The sequence below is a fragment of the Sapajus apella genome, unplaced genomic scaffold (assembly GCF_009761245.1).
Source record: "Sapajus apella isolate SASKATOON/1434 unplaced genomic scaffold, GSC_monkey_1.0 scaffold11, whole genome shotgun sequence".
NCBI lineage: Eukaryota > Metazoa > Chordata > Mammalia > Primates > Cebidae > Sapajus > Sapajus apella.
The window spans coordinates 3765658-3782158 of record NW_022436951.1 but is presented as its reverse complement, the minus strand read 5'-3'; the positions used below and the strand labels follow the sequence as shown (position 1 = coordinate 3782158).

General features: G+C 39.5%; 1 protein-coding gene across 6 annotated transcripts in view; it reads right to left on the bottom strand.

The window, feature by feature from the left end:
• Positions 1 to 15329, bottom strand: part of RICTOR (RPTOR independent companion of MTOR complex 2) — a 141422-nt gene extending 126093 nt beyond the window's left edge. For 5 of the 6 annotated variants that reach the window (XM_032278901.1, XM_032278902.1, XM_032278903.1 and 2 more), the window contains exons 1-2: positions 15209 to 15329; positions 14991 to 15038 (exon numbers count right to left, since the gene is read on the bottom strand). In XM_032278901.1, the coding sequence (XP_032134792.1) occupies positions 14991 to 15038; positions 15209 to 15257 (97 nt within the window). In that variant the 5' untranslated portion in view covers positions 15258 to 15329. Of the gene's footprint in view, positions 1 to 14990; positions 15039 to 15208 lie in introns of those variants that run through there. The other variant, XM_032278904.1, reaches the window with a different exon arrangement.
• Between the last annotated feature and the right edge of the window lie 1172 nt (positions 15330 to 16501).

Here is a 16501-nt window from a genome sequence, read left to right as displayed (position 1 = left end):
TGTTTTCTCCACAGTTTTGAAGGTCCTCAACAACTTACCCCTACCTTACAAATCTAATACTAAAATTCTATATTCTTATTGTTCCTTTCAGTAAAATGTTTCATGCCTTTATTCATGCCCTATTTCCTCTAGATTTAAGCACATTCTACCCATCCAAAGTTGAAACAATGCTCCAGTTTCTATGATTTTTTTTCCAGCTCAATCTCTTCATTCTCTTATCTCTTGCTTTTATTGAACATACAAATAAGAACACCTAATAGCTATTTATTTATATCTATGTGCTAAAACTATAGTAAATATTTTACAAACATTTCCTTCAATCCTCAAGTGTTATCTCAAAAGGAGATGAAGAAACATGCTCAGAAAAGGCAGCTTATCCAGAGCCCTAAACTTCTCAAAGGCAGGATCAAGATTCAAATCCAGATCTGTCTGGGTCCAACACCATGCTTTTAGTCAATACTAGACTGCCTTCATATCATTCAATCAGCACCTTATTAGACATTATTTTGTCCCATCAGTCATATTTTGTATCTTATTAGTTATCTTCATATAATCCTGCTATCCATATTACATGTACATATAAGCCAACTCTATATCAAGTGATACTTCACCTACTTTGAACTATGCTATGAGGCAGTTACCTATTTGGAAAACCAGTACTCAAATGTAAGTACTCCAAAAAATGACAATAAAAATTCAAAGTATGTATCAACACCAAGTTTATTCGCATATATTATGCATAGTACAGCCTCTTAATTCTTCATAATCACAACATATTTATCCTATTTTACATATGATATCAGCATAAGTCCATACTTAGAGTTGCCATGCTACAGCACAATAAAAGTAAAAAAAATATAAAGAATTAAAGGACCACTAAATATAGGAAAAATAACTGTAATGTAAAGTAACAGCTGAAAGCAATGCAGTGGCATATAAGAATCAAAAGAGCAGTGAGGTATTATAGAGGGTAGTAATAAATTGTCTTCACCCCACCCCCAAAACAAAAATCAATATTCATAATGATGACTCTAGCCAATGAGAAAAAGTTAATATATTTCAACTTTCTCTCAAGTTAATAGTTGGTATTTTCTCAAGATAGAATAAAACAGGAACCAGCTCTAGAAATCACTGTATCAAAATGGCTAAAATATATGTTTCAGACCTCAGTTAATAACCTGGGTCCTGGGGGTTCCGTCAATACTCTACAAAACATAGAATACTCATTTAGCCTTAGTAGTATGATTTATCTTATACATGATGCTATCTATGGGAAGACTGCAAAGTGCATAAGTTTTGGAATCAGAAACAAAAAAAGGGGTCTGAACCCCACCTCTCTCTCATAATATCTATATGACCTTCAGCTAGTTAGGCATTGCCCCATTTTCCTCATCAGTTACAGGTGTATTAATGCATATTCTCTTAATCATGTAGAAAGACAATTAGAATTTAAGTAATGTTTTTGACATACTCCCCAACATATAATTATTATTCAAAATATGCAGCAGCTGCTATTATTTCTTGTGTTCAAAGGCCATTATATATTTAGCAATTAGAACAATACTGGACACATAACCAGTACTTAATAAATACCTGCCTGTATATGAGAAGAGGAGAAGGGTAAACAAATCTCTAATAGCATACAACAGTGTCCAGCCTGACTATGTCTACTACTTTTTATTTGCAAACACTTATCAAATAAAAGAATAAAAGAATTGTTTTAAAGGAAAGAACTAGGACTAACTGCAGAAAGTTATTCTTTTATTAGATTTTTTTTGCTAATTTGATGTAAGAGTTTTATTAACAAACATAACTGCTCAACAAAGGACAAACCACTGTGAATAACCTACCCATCAGTGGAAGGTTTGAGTGATGGTGGATGACAGCTGTCTGAAACTGCAGAGAAAATTCCTGCTTTGAGTGGGAGATCTACCAATTTCTAAAGTAGCTTCCAAATAGTCTTAAAAGCAAATATTAGATTTATATACGTACATACCTTTCCCAAATTAATACATATTCAAGCAATCCAGGTGAACACTTAGCAGCAATATATTTGTTTTAAAGATAATTACACTTTTTCTCTGTGGTACTTTTCTAATATAAAAACAATTATTTAGGTATGCAAAAAATTCCTCCAGGAATCAAAAATCAAATAGTTTTTTTTTTCTTTTTTTTAGTAAAACAAAATATTAGAAGAAACAATGCATAGCAAGAGGCAACTGCCACAGTTTACCCGAATCTCTTAATCATCTCCTTTTAACTTTGATACGAAGAACAACCAGAATCTTTTCAAATATATAACTTTTTTCACTCTGCTAGGTAAAACAGTAACATATATTTGTATATTCAAAACAATGTTGAAACAAGACCATAAAACAACAAACTTTCCCATGAGAAAAAAGAAACACAATGTTAAGGTTCTTATTAAAATAAGGTGGCTTAAGCATTTTAAAAACTATTCCAATCTAAAATTTAACTTACTACGCATTGTTATGTCATGTAAGAATTATTCTTATATAACATATGTAACCTTATGACACAAGAATTAATCTGACCTGCTTTGTACTGTTATGTCATTCAAAAATACCACTCAAAGTTATAGCCTACAGTAATAAGTCACTCTAAATAAGGTAAGAAATAGCTTAGTATTCAAACATCCATTATTATAATTTTACACTAATACCACGTGACAGATATGATTAAAAACTTATAACACATATACTGAATAAACTGTTTCACAAATATTCCACTTGCTATCTGGTCATGTATTCAGAAACCAGACACATGGCTAAATGTTAAAGAGTTCACAGCTCATCTACCTCAAAATGTATTTCCAACCACTGGAGTCTCTCCCTGCAACTCTATTCCCCCTAGAGTTTTTCATTTTTTCCTTCTTGAGGGAGGGAGGTGGTGGTGTTGGTAGTGTGGTGAACATTAGAAAGTGCATTATAGAATTATGAGTAAAAAGAAACAGCGCAATTACAAATTTTAGTATATGAGGGTCGAACACTAAGCATGGAAATAATCAGCAATACTATTTTAAGATGTGATTTCTTGAAGTATGAAACTAATGGTAAAAAGATTTATGTGCACACATACTTAAATACACTATTATCTGACAAGCTGTTCCCTCTTAGCAACTAAACTCCTTAATTACTTGGCAACCTTCTTTGTTTACAGCTTCTACGTCTCTTCATTCTCTATTCATTATAAGAAACACATGAAATTTCACTAGATTCAAAGCAAGATGACTAAAATCCCTGAAGTCTTGTTATGCTGCTAAAATAGAGCAATAATTTCCTCAAACACTATATCCTGTACCTAGATCACTAGAGGGCTGGGTAGGGTGTCTGGATTTGGCAATGAAACATTCTGTGTTTTATAGGATAATCTTCATTTCAAATATTCTGACTGTCAGGTTACGTGTTTAAATTTTGAGATCACAAAATATGATGATTTTAGTGTGGATCAAAACAAAAAATTTATATTTTCTATTTTCAGACTGTATCCATCTACAAGTAAAGTCTGATAAATTTACAAAGGCATCTGAACATGCATACTATCTTTCATTAAACAGTACTGCTGAAGGTGCAAGACATAATGTACTACAAAATAACAGAAAAAAAAATCACTTACACTTGGGTCTGGAATGCAGATATTTACATACTCATAGTCACAAGTACACACAAACAATTAATATTTCACAGTGTGCCCCAAATCTCTCAGTCCAGCAGTAACTTCTAAGGCCAGAAGAGCCTGTTTGTAATATAATCATTCTTCAAGAGTTAAGAGATTTATACACAGGGAAAAAAAAAAATTCACCCACAACTTTTTCTCAACATTATCTTGGAATACTGAATAATGTACCAAGAAAAAGCTCAAAAACTTAAGTCATGAACTGTAAAACCCTGTGCAGAGCTCTACCTATTTGAATGCTACTCTTTTACGCAAAGGTCTTGCAAATGTCATTACTTCACTTCTAAGAGATTTCTTTCTAGGTCATTCCTTACCTATCTCCCATTTTTTCTGATTTCCTCTAGCTTTTAAAGCCCCTTACATAGATAATTGGCAGGTCCTTCAAATACTACTGTCTTTTACTATACACTGATATAGCTATATCCCAATTGTAACAGGAACTCCTTGAAGAAAGATGTATGCCTTCCTCAATCACGACAGTATTAACCCATGGGATCATATAATACATATAATTAACCCATGTGATTAAAAACTATACTGGTTGACATTAATAAAACCATTACAAATCCAAATTCTTTAACACAATGGGGCAAAAAAAAAAAAAAAAAAAAAAGGAAAAGTAATTGAAAGAGCCTGATTCTTGAAAATCCAGGCAATTAAGGTTAAAAAATGCTTTCTGTATTTCTTATTGACCTCATTAACTGGATATGTTTAAAGCATCAGAATATCCTTAATTTCATATGTTATATAAATTTCATCATTACCAGGTACATTGCTCAGTTTACATAATCTGGCTGGAAGCCTCTATAAGAGGAAAATTAAGAATATATTTAGGTTTTCTTTCCACCCTATTACTTTGGGTATATGAATGTTATACATATTAACTAGTTTTACATAATTATTTTCAATTTACTTTTACATCTGTATAATTTTATAACTACATTTGTTGTATGAATACAATGTTTAAGGAGCCATTCAACTTTTAACCTGGCCTCTGTAACAAAAAAAACACAAATACCAGTATCTGTAGATGACCCAAAAAGCATTAACAGTCAACTTCAATTATTCATACACAGATTATCTAACAAATATTTTAACCTGTTTATGATCTTCCACTAAAAGTATTTGCTTCGGAAACAAAAATCTGTGCTAATAATTCAAATGAAATGTAAAAGAAAATATACATCAATCTACTGTGGGAGAAAAAAGAACATAAAATCTTTTCTCATCAATGTAAATATTTAGATTATATATTTAGTGCTCTTCTACCATTATTCATCTTTTTAAAGCAGGTAACTGAGAATGGACTGTATTTAATAGCTTGGTGACAGAGGTACAGATACACAGGCAAGCAAATCATTCGCTCACCCGACTGCGCTTTTCACAGCCTTATTCTCAGTAGCCTGAGACCTGGGAGGGGGAGGAGGCATCTAGTCACTGCTGGTGGATCACTTAGAAGGATATTGAGAGTTAACAGTAATTTAAATGTAAAGTGCTATGAAATACCACCACTCCTACATGTATTCATTATTGTTTGTGGAAATACTACAGTGATTTAACAAGGCTACAAATGCTTTCTTTTTAACCTTTACAATATTCCAGGTCCATAGCAATATGTGAGAATTACAAAGATAAAAGGCTAAAGTAATGCAAATATAAAGTAGTATGCATTTTAGAGGTGAGGAAACAGAAGCCCAGAGAGGTTAATAGTTTGCCACATCTTCCTCAGATTATGATAGAACCTCGTTCTCTGGACTTCAACTTCAATGCAACAGTCTAGCAGCCCCTTCAAAACTCTTCTCTTGGCTTACGTTCTTAGGCCATTATCGCATTGTTATAAAGAAATACCTAAGACTGGGTAATTTATAAGAAAAGAGGTTTAATTGGCTATCATTTCTACAGGATACACAGGAAGCAGGGCACCAGCACTTGCTTCTAAAAAGGCCTCAGAGGGAGCTTTTACTCAAAGCAAAGGCAAAAGTGGGTGCAGGCATCTCACCTGGCAGGGCAGGAGTAAGAGGGAACTGAGGAAGGAGGCACACGCTTTTAAATGACCACATTTTGTGAAAACTTACTACCATGAAAACAGCACCAAGCCATGAAGGATCTGTCCCCATGCCCCAAATACCTCCCACCATGCCCCAACTCGAGCATTAAGGTTTACAATTCAAACATACAAATTACATCATTCTGCCCATGGCCCTTCCCAAATCTCATGTCCTTCTCACACTGCAAAATAAATTCATGCCTTCCTAACAGTCTCCCAAAATCTTAACTCATTCCAGCATTAACTAAAAAAATCCAAAGTCCAATGTCTCATCTGAGACAATGCAAGTCCCTTCCACTTATGACGCTGTAAAATCACAAACAAGTTATTTACTCCCAAGATACAATGGGCATATAGGCATTGGATAAACACCGCCATTTCAAAAAGGAGAAATCATCCAAAAGAAAGGGGCTACAGGCCCCATACAAGTTCAAAACCCAGCAGGGCAGTCATTAAATCTTAAAGCTCCAAAATAATCCCCTTTGACTCTATGTTCCACATTCAAGGCATGCTGCTGCAAAAGGTGGGCTCCCAAGGCTTTGAGCAGCTCTGCCCTGTGGCTTTGCAGAGTTTAGCCCCCAGGAATATTCTCATGGGTTTTAGCAGAATACCTGTGGCTTCTCTAGGTACAGGGTGCAAACTGCCAGTGGATCTACCATTCTGGTATGAAGGATGGTAGGGCCCCTTCTCACAGCTACACTAGGCAGTACCCCACTGGGGACTCTGTGGGGGCTCCAACTCCACATTTCCCCTTGGCCCCCCCCCAATAGAGACTCTGTGAGGGCTCCACCCCTGCAGCAGGCTCCTGCCTAGACACCCAGGTTTTCGCATATACCCTCTGAAATCTAGGCAGAAGGTGCCAAGCCTCAACTCTTGCATTCTGTGCACCTGCAGGCTTAACATCACATGGAAGCCATCAAGTCTTATGGCTTGCACCCTTTGGTGCAGCAGCCCAAACTGTACCTGGCGCCTTAGAGCAAGGCTGGAAGCCTGAGTAGCTGGCATGCTGGGAGCAGTGTCTTGAGGCTGTGCAGGGCAGCAGGGCTTACCTGACCCACAAAACCATTCTTTCTTCCTAGGCATATGAGAGGGGGCTGTATAAGGTCTCTAAAATGCCTTGAAGGCCATTTCTTCAATGTCATTGATATCAGCACTTTGGCATCCTTATAATTAAGCAAATATCTTTAGCAAGTGGTTGGTTGCTCCACAGCCTCCTTGAATTCCTCCCCCAACAAAGCTTTTTCTTTGTTTGCCACATGGCTAGGCTGCAAATTTTCCAAACCTTTATGCTCTGCTTCCTGTATAAGTTCCAACTTTAAGTCATTTATTTGCTCCTACATCTGAGCATGGGACGTTAGAAGCATCTGGGACACATCTTGAACATTTTGCTGCTTAGACATTTCTTCTGCCAGCTATCAGAAGTCATCGCTCTTAAGTTCAAACTTCCACAGATCCCTACAGCAAAAACAGAATGCGGCCAAGGAATTTGCACAATGAGGGTAACCTTTGCTCCAGTTCCTACTAATTCTTCATTTCCACCTGAGGCCTCATCTTTGTGGATGGACTTCATTGTCCATACATATCACTATTAGTATTTTGGTCACAACCAATCAACCAGTCTCTAAGAAGTTCCAAACTTTCCCTCATTTTTCTGTCTTCTTGTGAGTCCTCCAAACTCTTCCAGCCTCTGCCTGTTACCTAGTTTCAAAGTTGCTTCCATATTTTCAGGTATCTTTATAGCAATGCTCCACTCCCAGTTATCAATTATCTGTAATAGGCTGTTCTTGCACTGCTATAAAGAAATATCTGAGACTGGGTAATTTAAAAGAAAAGAGGTTTAATTGGCTATTGGTACTGCAGGCTGTACAGGAAGCACAGTGCCAGCATCTGCCTCTATGGAGGCCTCAGGGTGCTTTTACTGAAGATGGAAGGTGAAGGAGTAGGCATCTCACATGGCAAAGTGGGAGTAAGAGAGTAAGAGGGGTAGGTGCCACACACTTTTAAACAACCAGATCTCACTAGAACTCACTATCTCAAAAACAACACCAAGCCATGAGGGATCTATTCCCATGGCCCAAACACCTCCCACCAAGCCCCACCTGCAGCACTGGGGATTACAACTCAATATGAAATTTGGGTGGAGACAAATACCCAAATTGTTTTAGCTTAAGAGATCACAGTCTTCTTTCTTCTCTTCTGTTGACTCCTTTCTTATTGATTCCTACCCTGTGATATACACTCTCATCAACTTATACTCAAACATTCAAATCTTAAGCTCTTTCTCCATTTATATCCCTTTTCTCAACATCCTATACATACAGCCATCAGATCAGAAGTTCAGAACAACTACAACCTCCATTCCAGTATTTGCTACCACCTTTTACATATTTATAGCAGCATTAGTAACCTGAAATTCAAAGCAAAGCTGAACTCATTATCTTTCCCAAAATGACTTCTCCATTTTATGGCACCATCAATTTCACTGTCCCTCAGGATAGCAAACTTAGAGGTCTCTTTTCCTTCTAATCTCCTTAATATTGTACTATTCCTTTTCCCATGTCTCTCACTTCATTCTTCCAGTCAATAAATGCTTCAGTGATTATTATCGGATATATGTTGGGGGAAACAGGGTGTTAAAAAAGGGTAAAACACGGTGGCTTACATCTGTAATCCCAGCACTTTGAGAGGCTGACGAAGGCAGATCACTTAAGTTCAGGAGTTCAAGACCAGCCTGGCCAAAATGGTGAAGCCCCATCTCTTCTAAAAGTACAAAAATTAGCCAGACATGGTAGTGCATGCCTGTAATGCCAGCTGCTTGGGAGGCTGAGGTAGAAGAATCACTTGAACCTGGGAGGTGGAGGCTGCAGTGAGCCAAGATTGTGCCATTGCACTCCAGCCCAGGCAACAAGGGCAAAACTGTTTAAAAAAAAAAAAAAAAAAAAAAACAGGACTCCTGCCCTGAAAAAGCTAAAGATCTAGTGAAGGGGGAAGAAACTTGACAAAGAACTAAAGTAATACAATGGTAAGTGCAATTTAGAAAGGAATAAATAAAGATGGGGAAAAGCACAGGAAGAAGCAATAAATTTCCACTGGAGTGATAAGGAAGGATTCCCAGAAGTGGCATCTGACCTCAACCTTAAAGAATTAGGATTTCTATAGATAAACTGTGTTGGAAATGCAATTCAAGGCAAAGGAAATACCTATGCAAGGTCAAACAAATATGAAACCGCATGCATGTTCAAGGAACAGCATTCTTCTTCGACTAAAAGATTTTCAACTAGGGGCATACAGTCTCCACAGAGAAAGGAGAGGAACGGGGGTTGGTGCTTTAGATTAGCAAATTCTCCCCAATCCTCTTTGAGAAGGATTGTGTGTAATGAAGTGAATTATGCAGAGAGGCAGATATATTGAGATGTATATGGTTAAAATAGTCCAAAAGGACTATTGTAGGAATAGGAACCTATAGGAATAGAATAGTAAACCATATAGGAATAAATCCAAAAAAGGCCTTGAATGCCAAGCTAAAGAAATGTGTGCTGTATTCCATGAGCAAAAATTAGCCTAGAAAATGTGTGTATGGGTTTTGTTTTGTTTTATTTAATAGAACAAGAAGATCAGATCTAGATTTCCAGGAAATAATCCTGGCAGTCATACAGTAGACCAAGTGAAAAAAGGTGAGAAAAGAAGATATGACTGCCACACCAATGACATAACTAGGATATGAACTGACAATGGGAATAGAAGGAGAGGTTGAATTCAACAGATATTTCAGAAGCTAATCAGGAGTTTAGCAATACAACAAAGAGGATAAGCAGTGGCTCTCTAGCTTGAGTAACAGAGGATGGTGGAAATACCTAGAATGTGAAAAGTTAGCATACTTTGGGGTGCAAAGTTTTACACATCACGACTCGGAGATGATTATTAGACACATATCAGTCATTTACGAAACCCCGTGCCACTGGTTAAATTACTTATCTGAGTTTTAGTCCTTTAAAATTTCAAAGCCTATATTCTCACTATAAAGCAGGGATAGTAAGTGTAGCTAAAACAGTTGCTGAATATTAAGTGAAATAATGAAATCAGTGCCTGACACAAAACTAGTAGTACAGTAACAGTATTTATAATAGTAGAATGTGGAAAGTAAAATTGCCCATAAATTTTGCAAGAGGTGCCAGGCGCGGTGGCTCACATCTGTAATCCCAGCACTTTGGGAGGCCCAGGCGAGTGGATCACGAGGTCAAGAGATCGAGACCATCCTGGTCAACATGGTGAAACCCCGTCTCTACTAAAAATACAAAACGTTAGCTGGGCATGGTGGTGCGTGCCTGTAATCCCAGCTACTCAGGAGGCTGAGGCAGGAGAATTGCCCGAACCAGGAGGCGGGGGTTACAGTGAGCTGAGATTGCGCCATTGCACTCCAGCCTGGGTAACAAGAGTGAAACTCCATCTCAAAAAAAAAAAAAAAATTTTTGCAAGAGGTTACTAGCATCTTTTCAGAAATTATTTTCCGTACAGAGGGAGAGTTTTGTTTACAAGATTTTAGTGGTTAAGCAATAAAGTTGTGGAGTGAAGATAAACTATCCTGGCTGTAGATCCTTTAAAAAAAAAAAAAAAGATTTTGTAACATCTTTCGTTATCACTCCATATCTCCCACTTTAAGCCCATGCCTAGCATAGTACCTGGTCCCTGTGAAGAACCTAACAATTGCTTGCTGAACATGAGAACTGAGCCAACTGGAGGGAGAAATGAAGAGAAGATCTTAGTTCTACAAAGAATCTTGAGGAAACAGTATTAGAAGTATAAAAAATTTTTCCAAGTTACCCTTGGAAAGGAATAGCAATGCTTTATTATCTGAGTCAGGGTAAAAGAAGGTAAGTCTGGGGAGACAATTGAGGAATTCACACTGGATGGGCAGCCTCTACCTTTTTCATAAAGAAATAAAGTTCACTGCATAGAGTGGGGAAATCAATCTGAAATCTGAAGAAACCAAATTAGATAATTCTTCCATTTAAATGTGTAATTGACTTCCTTTCTGTAGCCAGCACTCTGGTCCAGTCTTCTATCATCTGTCAGATTATATCAGCAGCCCCCCAGGCAGCTCCTCTACTTCCTAACTTTCCCCTTCCCAAAGGGCATGGCATATTCCCAAGAGAGCATATATTTCCTTCCACTATGTCCACCATTATTCTTTTAAGAAGTATACCCTTCTATGAGACTTCTCTAAGCCGCTACCCACCAGTTAATCCTTCTCTCCTCTACTATTGGACTACCTCTGTTTCCTATACAGTTTGTTAAATTATTTTGTACTTAAATTATTTTTCCATCCACAATCATTTCCTTATGTCTATTCCAATGAATCCCTTAAAAGGGGGAAACAGTTTCCTCATTTTTATTCTTCCAGCTGTTAATTCAGCATCTGGTATATAATAGATGTTTTGTCAATGTCCATTTTGTCTAACTGAACAATTAAACAAATGAGTAAACTCTAACTAGAAGAAATTAGAAAATGTTAGGGTTCAAATCTACAGCATTTTGGATAACCTTTCTACTTTTCTAGGTATTAAACAGCAACCAAGACTGTTTTTTAGTTCTTATAAGTGGAAACGTAAAGGGGTTAATCAAACATGATAAAACTCAACTGTACTTTTAAATAAATTATATTTTAGTAATATTTCAACTAGTGTGTCCATATTCTGGGAATTCACTTTGAACACAATAATTAAAGTATACCAGGAGGGGTTTACCCAGGAAGAACACTGTATCTTTTCAAGTGACTCAGTACCTGTAAGAGATGCACTACTGAACTGATAAGAGTCTATCCTTGCACTACAAATGAAAGCATTTGGGTTTCAAAATACATTTTGACATGCATTATAAATGGTATTTAATAATAACATTAGCAAATATTGGGGACTTTCACAAATTAAGTAGTTGTCTGAACAAAACTAAAAACAACAATTACCAATACGCTGACTATAAAATCTACTACAGTGACGTTCCTAAAATAGATAAAAATTAATCCATCAATTTTTAACTGAGGCACTCTATGGATGAACCACAGCAGTAACACCAGTACCAAAACCAATGAAATGTCTTCTGGGTCTCAAGAAGCTTGTAAGGCTGGCCAAGTCATAATTAAAATAGCATAACATTTCCTGGTGTCAGGGAGAAAAATTCTAAGGTTCTATGAAATATAGTATCCCATTTTATCCTAAGTGAATATAACAGATTGCACTTCGCTCAGACTTAATTTATTGGTAATGTCACATATCACTTTTTTACAGTTGTTATATTCAAGAACTCTACCTTAGATAGACTATAGCTAATAATCACAACAGTATGCCTCAAAAAAGGAAGCTCAAATACCATAATTCCATATTAACAAGTTTATAATACTCAAAACAACTGTTTGAAGTATTTTTAATGTGAGTTTTAAAATTCTGATTTCACAATGTAGGAAGGCAACTAATGCTAACCACAAAGTACCTGGTCTTACACCAAGTACTTTAATTAACAACTAGCTCATTCACTTTTCACATTCTTAATAACCCTCTGAAGTTATCTCTTCTTTTAGAAATGAAGAAATCAGGGGTTAAGCGAGGTCAAATAACTTGCCCCAAATCACCCAACTATTAAACCTCACAGCTGAGGTTATAACCCAGAATGATTTGACTTTATAGTCAACTATCTTCTCACTACACATTGATGGCTCCTTTAGGTATTACAACGACCATGACCTCTATTTTATAATGAGCTTTATTAGGTATCTACACAATGAATCTCTCAAAGATTAAATTAAAACAATGAGAATAAAAGCAAACACTGCCTTGGCAATAAACAAAAAAATTTTTGGTTCCCCAAACTTTATCTTTTTACATACTGTAATCTAATCCACAAACAGCTGCCCTTCAGCTGCAACCCAAACTGCCTCACAGTTCTCAAATTATTACTAAACTTTAATTCCTCATGAACTTTCTTCAAGCCTACTTTGAACAATGAAATGTTTGTCACAACAGCAACTTTTTAAAACAATAGTATCACTATAAAATGACTAATTCAGATTAATTCCAAACTTCTTATGATTAAGAAATACAGATCTCATACAATCTCTCACTATTTTTGCAATCAGTTTTAAGTGGCTGTGTATATTTTATACCAAACTGAAGTACATTTTGTCAGGGCAGGCAGAAACAGCATTTTCTGCGCTGTTTATATTAACCTGGAAACACCTATGGACACAGGTGCTTACTAAATGCTGTTAATACAGCATTTTAAATAGTAAACAGAGTTACCTGTGTGCCTCAGTAAAACGGGAATAGGCCAAAATTATCAGATTTGTACCTAAGCTCTTTCACAACTCAACATTTTGACACCAAGAAGAGAAACCACTATATATAAGAGCTCGACGAACTCAATTTAAAATACAACTATATATTTCCAGCACCACATCTAAGCAGGTTTTTAATGCACAAGATAAACTCAAATTTACTAAGTGCTCCTTTCATCTTCATCTAAAAACATAAATGCCGCTATACAAATTAAATCACTCACTAATTACATCTTTTACAGACCTGAAATTGTAGGAATTATCCTTGTTAGAAAGTTTACTAGATCTATTTTATATAGATTTTTCACGTGTGTTATATTTAGTCAAGTTTCCAAATTGCTGTACTGAAGTCAAAAGCTTTAAGTCTTTCTATACTAATTCTCAAAACGTATCTGCTGAAAAAAAGTTGGAAATTAGCTCATTGATAATGTAATTAGTAGCCATTTCCAGGACTTAAGCTCTATTACATTGTATTATATTTTAGAAACGTTGGCTTGCAAAAGGACCTAGTTCACCAGCAACTAAGTCCTTGAACTTTCAGAATAAAATATTAAGTAACAAACATGTACTCTTGTAGCTAACGAAAGCCGACCATTCAGTTTATAAAACTAATCTTACACTGTGATATGCAAAATAAAACAAATTAGAAAATGCACTATGGTTTCACTCGAGATGAGCCATTGAGAACAAGGAGCCCAGGTTTGACAAATTACTGTAGATAAGTTATTACGTCAAGCACAGTATAGGGTAAAAAATAGCTCATAATGTTTACAACAAGTTTTTGTTGTTTTTACTTCCTAAGGTGTTACAGATCTCAGAGACTGATTCTGCACAGCTCAGCCGGGTTACACTCCAAGCTACAGCCCGTGTATGACTTCGTCAGACGTCAAGCACAGTATAGGGTAAAAAATAGCTCATAATGTTTACAACAAGTCTTTGTTGTTGTTTTTATTTCCTAAGGTGTTTTACAGATCTCAGAAACTGATTCTGCACAGCTGAGCCGGGTTACACTCCAAGCTACAGCCCGCGTATGACTTCGTCAGAATCAGTAGACTAAATCGTGTTTACCGTGGAAGAGAAAAGAATCTTGTACGTAACTACTAAATCTTCAACGAGATAATGTTGAATAAACTCTAGTACTGTGAGTGATAGAAGAAACACTGGCTAGTAACCGGATTAGGTCATTGAAAATATAACCCAGGTTTCCCCAGTTCGAAAGGTGTAAACAAACCCATCTCCACTGCAGAAGGTAAACAATGAACCTGCAGCAGGGCGAGGGGGCGGTCTTTTGCCAACTACAGTCCCAGCGGCCCGGGAAAGGGAAGCAGAAGGGAAACAGCATAAACCAGTTAGCAGTAATGACCAGTTCCAGGTTTCACTATCGAGTTATCAATGCTGCGGGTCCCCACAGGACCGTGGGCAAAGGGGAAAAGAGTCACGCAATCAGCAAACACCGAGTAGGTCCGGCTTCTGCTCTGGGGATGGGGAGGGCAGGATGTGGTCGCTCATCCCTCAAACAACCTCCTGCAACCTAAAAAACAGCCTTTACCTCCCTCCAGCTGCCCCCAGCTTGGCTGCCGGACTCCGGGATAGGTGCAAACCGCTCCGCCGGAGCTCGAGCCCAATGGGTAGCCGGGTCCGCCGAGTTCCACTCGGGGCTCCCTCGCACCCGCAGCAGCCGGAGGCCCGGAGAAGGGCTCGGGCCAGGGAAGCGGGCGCCGGGAAGGGGGATGGGTCCGGCGAGGCGGGTCCGGCGAGGCGGCCCCGGGCTCGGCTCCCGCGGGCAGGCGGGGCTCCGGCTCTGCCCCCCGCACCCCGCCGGTCCCGTGTGGGGCCCGCCCCTGCCTCTGGCCCCAAGCCCCGGGCCCGGCTCCTCCCCAGCAGCGCGCCCTCGCCGGCGACCGCGGCGCCCCGCGTTACCTCGGGTTAGATCCAGCGGGACGTTCTCCTCGCCGCTGTCATTCCGCCCTGCGCGAAACAGACACACAGCCCCAGTTAGGATTCGCTCGCAGGCCAGCTGCGGCTGCCCTGGCTCTGGCCAGCGCCTCGGCTCGCTCCCCACCCAGGGCCAGGGGAAGGCAAGTGCCAGGGGGTGGCGGGCGCCGGGCGTTGGAGAGTGAGGTTTGCAGCGGGCTTACCTCGTACTCGGAGATTCTTCAGAGAGCGGCCGCGGCCGATCGCCGCCATATTGACGGGTTTCAGTCACAACACCGGAAACCTCGCCCAATCGCGCGAGAACCCCTTCTCCTCCCCGCGCGCCGCGCCCGCCCCCCGCGGCACCTCCCCCGCCCCCTTGGCGGCGACGACTGCGGGTGGTGCAGGCTCGGTGCCGGCGCGGAGGGAACGCGGAACAGACCCAAGGTCTGCCCGGAGTTCGCAGCGCCCGCCTGCTCGCCCACGCCAGACCCGGAGGGCATGTCCGCCGGGAGGGGCAGTTCCCACAAGGAAAGCCCCATTGATGCGAGTTGGCAGCGTAAAGGATGCTCCCCTCCGGCCGCCGCGGAAGCCGTTGTCCAAACAGAGGCGAGCGAGGAGGAGGAGGAGGCCGAGATGCGACCGGCGGGCCACCTGCTCAACGCCGACCTGAGAGTCTCCTGCTTGCTCTCAAGTCCTGCTGTGGACGGCCCCACTCCCCCGTTCATCCATTGAAACAATTTTTATAAAAACGCTGCGCACCGTTTTAGTCTCCCTTCCTGGAATCGCTTTGCTCCGACTAAGTTAACACATAACAAAGTTTGTTTTCCAGCCTTGCCCTTGATCTTTCCGAACGCCCCTCTCGGCTAGGAGGGCTTCTCAAAGTGGGAGCGGTTGGGCGGTTTTTTTGTTTTTTTTTTTTGGCCGCCAGGCGTAGGACGCGAGAAAGGGGTGCAGCGAGGGGGACGCGGGCGGCCGTCCCCGCGGTGGGATCGCGCCAGCGCTGGGAGGCCGGGGAGAGGGGTTTCCTCTGCTGGGAACCGAGGCGAGGCTGCTGGGCACTGTGTCCAGGTTTTCTGTCTCTGTAGGTCCTAGGAGCGTGGCTCATGCAGATGTTGCGGATTAATCTATTGTATGCATAAGCCCATTAACATTAGGAATTTTAATTCTAGAAAGTGCTTAGTTAATATATATACATCTGGCCACTGACCCAGTAGCTTTCTTAAACTACATTTATTTTAAAGAGAGGATGAGTGATTTGTCCCCTCCAGTTCCTCAGCTCATCTTTCTATTTCATAAGACTTTTAATTAACAGTGGAGATCTTGCTTTAACCATTCTGTTTTACCAGCTCCTAGTTAATGCAATATCTGGCACAAATAAGTGTTCAGTAAATACCTGTTAGATGAGTAAATGCCCTGGATTTCTTCTTTGTTCCAATTCTCTGCTTGCTTTAAAATACACACACATATATATATATGCGCATGTATGTGGGATATTTATTGAAGTTATTAGTAAC